Raw genomic sequence first — 10458 nt, forward strand, 5'->3', positions numbered from 1 at the left:
AGGCCCCAGAGAAAGATGAAATTTCTTCAGCTATGTGAGTAAAAGACTCTTGGGAGTGGTTCTTTTTGGCCAAAAACAATTCTAGGTCTTTAATCTAGAAGGCAGAAATTGATTGAGAGTTTTACAATAGCACGTTCTAGAGCTTTCAAAATAAACTTAACATCCAGACACTTTGGGGCACATGATCACAGTGAATTCCTACAGCCTTAAATTAACCACATCATCACAGTGGGGTCCCCACCTCCAGCAGTAGCATTGTTGCCATAGCAACAGTGCTTGATGCCCTTATGAGAGAGCTGAGGCATTTAAATTTGATGAACACCTTTTAGAGTGTTCTAGAATCATTCCATGTGATGAATGAGCTGTGATTTGTAAATGATCCTCTGGAAGAGAACATCTGTCTTGCACTTTCAGTTACCAATCTGTGAACACACAGGTAAAATGAACAAGAAGATGGAGGCTGTTATCTGCTCACCTGGTAGTGATTAAAGTGCACACACACTTCACATCACTTCTCACTGCCAACACAGGTCTTTCTGACCTGGTCAGTTCACATTTATGCCTTCTCGCCACATCAGTCCCCTTCTCTTTCTTTCTCTGTTGTCTGAATTACATGGGAAAGTGTTATATTTGTAACTTTTCTTGCATTTTTCTCTCAGGCCTCATATACTTTGTTTTAGTTATTCATTAGCATGTGGATGGCAGACTGAAGTGGCCTGCAGGGAAGTGTGGTCTTCCCAACTTCATCGTCAACTCTGCCTGGGTGGTCTGTACATATTTTGAAGCCTTTCAAAATGAGGGCAAAGGCGGAGGAAGATGGTCATTGGAATGAATCAGAAACTCCAATGGCGCAGTCATGAAATATTTGAAGATTGTGAAATAAAATATTTGCCTTTTTGTTTCTGATTTTAGAATTGCTTTCAAGGGCTTTTTTAAAAGCAAGTTTATTCTTTTTTTCCAAGAAGCATTATTTTTGCATTGTCTGCCAGATTTTGTAAGTCTTTTTGTGTCAGTCGCTCCTGTGTGTTTTTCTAATGTCCATTATTTATGTCAAACCACAGTGCTATCTTAAAGTAGAAGGCCAAATTTGATAGTTTTATCTTTGAGGAACCTACCCTAGGCTGTCTTTGTAACTGGTCTAACCTCAAGCAAATTAAGCATAATCAAATTGAAGGTTAATTTCTTTAGGAGAGCATTTGTTTAATTCACATGGATACTAGGCAACCCATAAAAACTAAAAAATGGGGCTTCCCTGGTAGTGCAGTGGTTAAGAATCTGCCTGCCAATGCAAGGGACACGGCTCTGAACCCTGGCCCAGGAAGATCCCACATGCCGTGGAGCAACTAAGCGCACGTGCCACAACTACTGAGCCTGAGCTCTAGAGCCCACAAGCCACAACTACTGAAGCCTGCGCACCTAGAGCCCATGCTCTGCAACGAAGAGTAGCCCCAGCTCACCGCAACTAGAGAAAGCCCGCACGCAGCAACGAAGACCCAACACAGCCAAAAAAAAAAAAATTTCCTCTTAAGTAACTTTAACCTTTACTATTGCTTTAATTAGAGTATCATGCAATGTGTTAGTATGGACTGCAAATGAGCTTAAATAGTACAGTTTTATGAAAGGAAAGACAAAAATGACGTGGCATGTGGAATCACTTTGAAGTGTTACGTATTAGGCCACATATCATTACTAGAAAATTAAGATTCCCAAAGCTTTCTAGAAAGCCATGTCTACGTCATCCAACTAGTTTGTTGGCCCTCAAATTGGTAAATCTGTTTTCTGTCTTAATACATTATTTCTGTGGACTAGATAAAAGAAAGTTTTCCTCTGTGCTGCCAGAATTCCAAACTGGGTGGCTGGAGTATGAGGAGCTTTTAGAATATGATATGGATAACTGAAGCAACTACTAGTCCTTTGGCTCAGGTGTTTATAGTTGAGATGGTAACATATGACTAGGCTGAAAGACAAGTGTCAGCAACTATAACAGGACTGTTAATGGAAAGTGTGACTAATTTCTGAGGAACAGGATGAACCATCTTTGCTGTTGCTGTTACTGTTGTCATTGTTGGTCATTTTTCTTCCTTTCTACAGGTGCTGTAATTAGTTGGTCAGACTTTTGCTCAGTAACTCGACTCAGCAGCTACCCTTTTATAGAATCTTATAGATTGGTGGAACGCATAGATTTCAAAAAACATTTTAATATTTGAGAGGATCTTGGAAGTCATCTAGCTGAACTCTGTCTTTTTATGGATGAGGAAAATGAGGCTCGGGGCAAATACATGACATTCTAAATTGCTTTTTGTTGCTACAGAATCAGGTCTAGAATTCAGGTCTCCTGGCTCCTGGACCAGTGTTCTTTCACCATATCATCCTACCTCCTTTGCATATCAGTTGCTCACTAAAGATAGAAATGACTGATTTTAGGAGTTTCTCCTAAGTGAGGAAGAGGTGTCTCTTCCTAATGCCTGGGTCATTGCCTCCTGTATGTCTTTTTGTTTTTTTTACCACCAAAATGGTTTTATTTTTGACACTGCCAACATGCACAACAATGCATTACTTCGGTTTCCTTAAACATTACTTAAGTACACATTAGAAATATATGTTTACATTTAAGAAATGTAACACATTAAAAAAGTCCTCTGTAAACATAACTCCTTTTCAATATATTTTCCTGCGTTGTTTCACACATAAATGACATAATCCACAAAGTCAAAAATAAAACTATTAACTCTTATGACCTAAAAGTATATACAAATTTTGGAACTTGACAAGAATGTCCTTTTTCTGATTTTATATAAATAACAACATGCCGTATTTGCAATGTTTTTTAATTAAATGAATGACTTACAATCAAAACTTTTATTGTCTCCCAACCAGTTCTCCCTATAATAGACCTTCAGTGCATTTGGTAAAGATGTCTTGTATTTAAAAAGTCAAAGTGGTCAAAAGACTAGATTTTAAAAATAGAACAGCAGGTTGCCATTAAATATTATTAAGCCTTATTAAAATCACTTTGGTTTGTCTGAAGAACAAAAAATGCTACCAAAGAGTATATGCTTGTGCTATCATTTTTTTTTTTTTAATTTTTGGCTGCACCCCACGGCACATGGGATCTTAGTTCCCTGACCACACCCCCTACATTAGAAGGGGGAGTCTTAAACATTGGACTGGATTTCCGGGGAAGTCCCTATACTATCATTTAAATGGAAGCTAACAAAGTCTTAAAAAATCAGATTAAATTTGTATTAGTCTTGGGAAAAATATTCCATTGAGATTCTGTTATAGGAACAGAATCCATGCTAAGTTTTTCTAAAATTTATTTTGAACCATCACTTCGATTAGTTAAAACTTTCAGGGTAAAAATAATGACACATAAAAATGATCTTAGAAAGGCACATTTAGAATTCCTGATACAGAACACTTGATTATTTAGTTTTTGTTTAATGACTGGAAATCTTTATTCCTTCAGAAAATAATAACATTCTTTGTTGAGTGACACCATCTATTTAGTGATTTACTAGATAACCACTCAAGGTATATTAAGTTAGCACTCAAATTATTTTTATGGAACAAAAGTAAAAAAGACTTTTCATGTTGGAATTGTTTCATTATGCATTATTATTTTTAAGGCCGTGATTTACAGAGTATAAAAATTAGAAAGAAAAACATCCTCAATTAATATTCTCACTAAATTTAAATGATTCAAATGATAAACAATGGTAAGCTAAGCACTGTTATTACTTTTAAAATCTAAGTTTCATTTTCCAGTCAATACAAATATGATCTGCTTCACGCTATTAACTGCCAGTCAAACTTTATGTTTAAAAAAACTAAATATTCTTTGTTAAAGAGCAGTTTACAAATGTTTTTGCATGCTCTTACAAAAAACAAGATTCTGATATGCCTACTGAATCTAAGTCAAAATCCACAACTGGTAGCCGAAATTGTCAACTTGCAGCCTAATACAACATTCCAGTTATTTTGCATAAACAACTCAAAATTAAAGTTTATAATGGAAATGTCAACAAGTCACAACTACATTACTGCCGATGGGTTTCACTATACTTCAACCAGGCACAGCAGATATGCACACCTGATAGACAGACTGCTTAGAAAATTAAAGCTATCAGAGCTATAAATAAGGAACACATAAATATGAACACAGCAGTGCCAAAGCATTAGAACTGTTAAAAATAAGATGTGGTGTAAACACAACTGATAGTTTTCTCCATAAGCCACTTTCCACTGATTTATAAAGCTATGGTTTTATCATTCTTTTAAAAAGGACAACGTTTCCACATTGCTACATGCAGTGATTTCATTGTACATTCTTAACTACAATGCAATCTTCAATCCTCCTTCAGAGCTTGATATATTTCATCAGGATTTCTTCAGAAAGTCAGCTCGTCATATTTTCAGCAGCCTTTAATGCTGCAGCGGCCTTGAGAAGTTCCTTAATAACTGATGATAAAGCTTCTGGGTTAATTCCTTGTTCACAGAGCCGTACACATATAGACAGAGTTTCCATATCTAATCCAGTATTCAAAATTCTTGAAATCTCAAGCAGAGATTTCTCCATGGTCTCCCCCACCGCATTCAGATTCGCCGCCGCCGCTCCGGCGCCGCTGCTACTCGCCCTGCCGGAGGCCGGAGGCCGAGGGAGGAGGGCGAAGGGCCTGACCCGGAACTGGAGCGCCTTCCTTTCTCCTGGGCAGTCACACCGCGCATTCCCCGCTCTCGCCGGCAGGCTCCGCCCCTCGCGCTCGCCTCCTGTACGTCTTGATCGAAAGCTTGTGAGTCTGTCACTCAAGATAGCTATTTCCCAAGCACTCACCAGCTATTTAGACTCAGTACAGGGGCTCCCTCGTGGAAACAGTTGCTATGGAGTTGATAAATAAGGTAATGGTCTTCAAAAAGCTGGGCAGGAATAGGTGGCAGTTACTGATAAACCTGACATTGGTCCATAGCAAACTGAAAAAATTAAGGACAATATAGTAAATTTCCAGATAACCAATATTATTCAATTATTTTTAAAATTTTGAGTTTGGTTTTTCTGTGTTTTCTTCATTCAATATTTGTGATACTGGGCACTGTTGGAGATACAGTGACTTGTCCTCATGGACATTACATCCTAAGTGGAGGACACAAATTTTGAACAATAAAACACATATTTCACATACCAGTAAGTTCTATGCAGAAAATAAATCAGAGTATCAGGACAGAGAATGCCTGGAATAGGGCAAGGGTTGGTTAACTCACGTAGAGTGGTTAGGGAGGTCTGTGAGGAAGCGGCATGTGAGTGAGGAATGGATGAAGAGAAGGAACCACCAAGTAAAGATCTAAGGGAAGAACATTTCTGTCAGGAGAAAGCATGCGCAAAGGTCCTGAGGTGGGAATGGGCTTGGTGGTAGCAGATGTGGAGTGAGAAAAGGTGGAGAACAGAAGCAGATGAGATCACAGAAGTGGTCAGGGGCCACGTCATGCAAGTAAGGCATTTGGATTTTATTCCACATATAACAGGAAGTGCACTGGAAGGTTTTAAGCTAATAGGGCAAGAGAGAGGGAAACAATTTAAGAGATTTTAGCAGTAATGTTAATGACAGAAAATGACGTAGACTAGGGAGGCTGGGTGGGAAATGGAAGCGATGAAAAGTGGTACATTTGGACTATGTCTTGAATGTTGAACTGACAGGATCTGCTGAAGGACAGAGTGTGGGGAAAAAATACAAAAGTGTGGCTGACAGACTTTAAGGTGGTCCCCCTGACCACTGCGTTCTGGTGTTCATGTGCTTGTTTAATCCCCTCCCTTTGAGTGTGGCTGGGACCTGTGACTAACTTTTAACCAATAGAACATGGCAAAGGTGATGGGATGTTCCTTCTGTGATTACATCATATAAGACTCCATCTGGCTAGTAGGCTCTCTCTCTTTCTCCCTTGCTAGCTTTGAAAAAGCAAGCTGCCATGCTATCAGAGGGCCTCTGGAGAAAGCCCTTTGGCAAAGAACTGTAGCTGGCTTCTAGATACTGACAGTGGCCTCCAGCTGACATCCAGCTAGAAGTCAGCACCCTCAGTCTTACAACCACAGGAACTGAATGTTGCCAACAACCTCATGAGCTTGGAAGCAGATCACCAGCTGAGCTTCCATATGAGAACTAAGCTTCTAGATGAGAATTGAGCCCCAGTCCATACCTAGACTGCAGCCCTGTAGAGCCTTGCTGAGCTCTGACTCCTGACCCGTGGAAACTATGAGATATTAAATGTGTGTTGTGTTAAGCTGCTAAATTTGTGGTAATTTGTTACGCAGCAATAGAAATGTAATACACATAGGATGTTTAAATCAACTTTTCTAGTCTTAGTATCATAAAGTGTTTAAACAATAAAGAAGCCATGATCCTCGAACACAGCTCACTTGATTTGCAGTTGGCAAAACAGGGCCACAGAGTAAGCAACACATCTGAGGCTATACAGCTCACTAGCAATTCGAATCCCAACTCCTTTTTCTGCAGCAACTGCTTTTCTGGCTGCACTGTGCTGCTTTCTATTAAACGTTGCTTTTGTTTGTTTCTGTTAGTCTGTGTGAAGCACATCCTACAACTTTATTCTGGTTTATTGAGGCTTGTCAGAAAAAAAGATGTCTTTCTTTACCTCATCCGGGAGGTCTGCCCATGTGTGGTTCATCTGAATTCTTAACCTGCAACCTGTGGTAGCCTCCATCATGGAAATGAAGTGGCATTGGGTTAGGGAGACTATTTAGACTCTCCCAGACACAGCTTATTTTAAAACTTCCTACCCATTCAAGGCAATGCTCCTCTTTCCTCATAAATTCTTGGGAGCTCTTGCCCTGTTTATGTGGCCTTTCCTGGAAAAACAGAACCACAGTAGGGGTCACTGAACGGCCACTGGGTTGAAGTGATAGAAAACAAGAAAATAGAAAATATTTTTAAAATAGAAGGAAAGAAGGAAGGGAGGGAGGGAGGAAGGGAGGGAGGGAGGAAACTACATGGGAGGAATGCAGCCTAAAATGCCAGTGACCCTTGGTGCTCACAATTGAACATATATGATTAAACAGTGAACATCTCTCATTAGCTGTACAGCTGCTGTCAAACCTGGTGGATGCATCTTACTGTTTTCTGGGTCCATTGCCAGAGACAAGAGACAGGAACTGGAATTTTGGCTAATGCTGCTCTGGAAGTTGCTCTCTCTTTATATAGTTCATGAAGCATTGGAAGGATTTAGCAAAGAGCCTCATCATATCAGGAGACTTCAGTACTTTCTTGGCAATTCTCCTAATTCTCACATATTTTTCGGCCCTTTGTCTCTTGACCTGTTCCTTGCTTAGCCTAGGACAAAGTTACTATTTTCGTTCTTTTAATGCTAGGATGAGAAAATGGAATTCTCCTCTTCTGTGTATGAGCCAAGGCATCGGGTTGACAGGGTAAAATAGGCAACAGGGATAGAGTGAAAGATGACAGATGAACATCGATGCACAGTGGACAACCAAGTATTTTTCTCTAGATTACAGTAATTTGGGGGGTGGTGTGACTCAGGATAAAATGAGGCTTGTAAATAATTATGGTTTAAGTTATCAAGCTGTAGGTCAGACTCTTGTTCAACTATTTGATATAAGCAAATACCAGCAGTCACATTTTATGGGGAAATGTTTCACCTGACCTAAGTACATAGGAATATTTACTGCAATTCTGAAAATAATTTGAGATTACCAAGCTTCCCCTATCCTTTTCGCTGAGAAGACACCCACCCCTCGCCCGCCCTGTTCCCACAACATCCTGCAAAAATCCTTTTTTCACTTGCCAGGACCCTGAAATTTAAGAATTAAATATGTTTATTTGCTTATTTGCTCTTTGCAAATATGCTCTTTGCTTATTTGTTGTTTACCTAAAGTTTATATAACTCAGGAATGATAACAAGTGAAGCTTTGTCAGCTATTTATACATGAAAGTGAGTCTATCCCATCATTTCCTGGAGCAGGTTTAGGTGAGGGGTGGGAGGCTGCTTTGATAGTGAGAGAAGTTATATGGTGGGAGGCACTAGGGAGGCACATATGGGGAATACACCTAGGGAAGGTCAGGCAAAGGGAAGGGGGCTCTGAAAACCAACGCAAGCTACTTGACGATCTGCCCGGCCAAGCATCAGCCTAACATGATCTCGGTCTGGCTTCTTTCCTGATCCTTGTAAGAAATGGTAGATGTCTGAACAAGCTAAAAACCTAAATAACAATTGATGTGGCACTCAAGAGCCACGCATCGTTACACACTGTTTGGTAACGTAAATATTATTCTGTATAGTTCCATGTATTCAAAGCTTTTAAAAGCGTACTGTAGGGGCGTCCCTGGTGGCGCAGTGGTTGTCCGCCTGCTGATGCAGGGGACACGGGTTCGTGCCCCGGTCCGGGAAGATCCCACATGCCGCGAAGCGGCTGGGCCCGTGAGCCATGGCCACTGAGCCTGCGCGTCCGGAGCCTGTGCTCCACAACAGGAGAGGCCACAACAGTGAGAGGCCCGCGTACCGCAAAAAAACCCCCAAAACAAAAACGCACTGTATTGTCAGGTTACTTAAACGGCCCGCATGGTATTACCTTATTGTCTGATGAGGGTATATTGATGATATGCAAATTTTGCTGTATACAGGCAATGCATATAATTACATTTTCTGAATTTCCATATTTCGAGCAAGTTTAATTTTCAGTCAGGGCACTTTACACTGTATTTAATAACACTGTCATGATTAAAATTGGTCAATTAGTTCAACCAAACAAATGATTAATTTAGTAGAATATTATTTCAATTCGGCTATTTTATTCTGTTGCTTAAAAAAATGTAAACAAAATTAGCCAAAACAAACCCAAAATCCCAAGCAAATACTAAGCCTTCCAGTTAACTCTGTCAAAAAAATTTGAGGCATTAGAAAACAGAGTATTGGGGCGGCGGGAGGAGCGGCAGCAGCCAAGCCCCCCAGCTTCGCGAAGGCTCTCAGCGCGCCGCGGCCCCCAGGCACCGGGCATGCGCCCGCCCCGCCGCCACGAAGCCCAAGAGGAAGGTCAGCTGCGCCGAGGGGACGGCGAAGGAGGAGCCCAAGAGGAGGTCGGCGAGGTTGTCAGCTACACCGGCTCCTGCGAAAGTGGAAACGAAGCCAAAAAAGGCGGCAGGAAAGGATAAATCTTCCGACAAAAAAGTGCAAACAAAAGGGAAAAGGGGAGCAAAGGGAAAACAGGCTGAAGTGGCTCACCAAGAGACTAAAGAAGACTTACCTGCAGAAAATGGAGAGACAAAATGAGGAGAGCCCAGCTTCTGATGAAGCAGGAGAGAAAGAAGCCAAGTCTGATTAATATCACATACCTGGTCCTATCAGGGGCCCCTGTCTCCCTTCTTGTACAAGCCAAAGGAATATTTTTTATCAACTCTTTTGTAAATGCAGGTTTTTTCAGTAGCTCTAGAAACATTTTTTAAAAGGAGGGAATCCCACCTCATTCCATTTTTTAAGTGTAAATGCTTTTTTTTAAGAGGTGAAATCATTTGCTGGTTGTTTATTTTTTGGTACAACCAGAAAATAGTGGGATATTGAATATGGGAGGCTTTGATTGTCTTGGGTGCCAGCTTAACATTCCACAGATGGAGGGTAGCTTTTCTATCCTATAATACAAAGCATACTAAATGGCAGTTTGGAGTCAGTTGTGCATTTAATGTCTTAAACACTTTAAATTACTTCTCTTCTGATGTTGTTTTTGGTAGAATCGTTTGCTAAAACAAACCACTCACCCCTTGATCTTGGCTCTCCTGGGCAGAATTTTGTGCACTCTGTAACATCTTTGGTCGTGGTAGTCCAGTTCTTCTAGTAACCGTTAATGTACTGTGAACGATTGACAATTTGAGTGTGTAGTGTATATGATATTAAATTGTGAATTAGTGGGACTTACGATGTAACAGCATATCAATATTTGAAGATATTGGTGCTTGATATCCTGTGAAGGAAAATTTGCCCCTAAATTTTAAGCTGGAAAGTCCCTGGAATAACTTTTCAGAAAAGAATCACAACTGCATGATTTTTTAGATTTTTGGTACATATGTTGAGAATTGTGTAGAAATTGAAATGTCTGTGTACTGATCCTCAAAACAACCAATAAAATCTCAATTATGAAAGAAAAAAAAGAAAACAGCAATGTGAATTTTTGTGAATCCACCAAGAGTTGAAGCAATTTGATCATGATAACTTGGCTTTAAGAATTAGTTCTTAAAAATATATATATTTATAAAAATTTCCCTCTGTAATGGAGAATAACTTGTACAGTTACTGAGGATTAAAATGTCATTATACATTTGTCCAAATCCATAGAATGTACAACACCGAGAGTGAACCCTAATATAAACTATGGACTTTAGGTGATAATGTATTAATGTAGGTTCATCAGTTATAAGAAATGTACCACTGTGGTGGGGAATG

At 40.0% G+C, this 10458-nt stretch overlaps 1 protein-coding gene and 1 pseudogene across 2 annotated transcripts; one reads left to right on the forward strand and one right to left on the reverse strand.

The window, feature by feature from the left end:
- Positions 1-4232: 4232 nt before the first annotated feature.
- On the reverse strand, positions 4233-7140 carry LOC309809360 (mitotic-spindle organizing protein 1-like; the record flags this gene model as incomplete). The annotated part of the gene is made up of 2 exons (XM_082630419.1): positions 4233-4815; positions 7125-7140. 2 exons carry the CDS (start codon positions 7138-7140, stop codon positions 4400-4402), a joined length of 432 nt encoding a protein of 143 aa, XP_082486545.1. The 3' UTR covers positions 4233-4399.
- Positions 7141-7465: 325 nt separating this feature from the next.
- On the forward strand, positions 7466-9406 carry LOC309809361 (non-histone chromosomal protein HMG-14-like; annotated as a pseudogene). Its single transcript has 2 exons — positions 7466-7501; positions 8926-9406. The product of its transcript is annotated as a non-histone chromosomal protein HMG-14-like (transcript).
- Positions 9407-10458: the final 1052 nt, after the last annotated feature.

The sequence above is a fragment of the Mesoplodon mirus genome (assembly GCF_964341445.2).
Source record: "Mesoplodon mirus genome assembly, chromosome: 8".
Lineage (NCBI taxonomy): Eukaryota > Metazoa > Chordata > Mammalia > Artiodactyla > Ziphiidae > Mesoplodon > Mesoplodon mirus.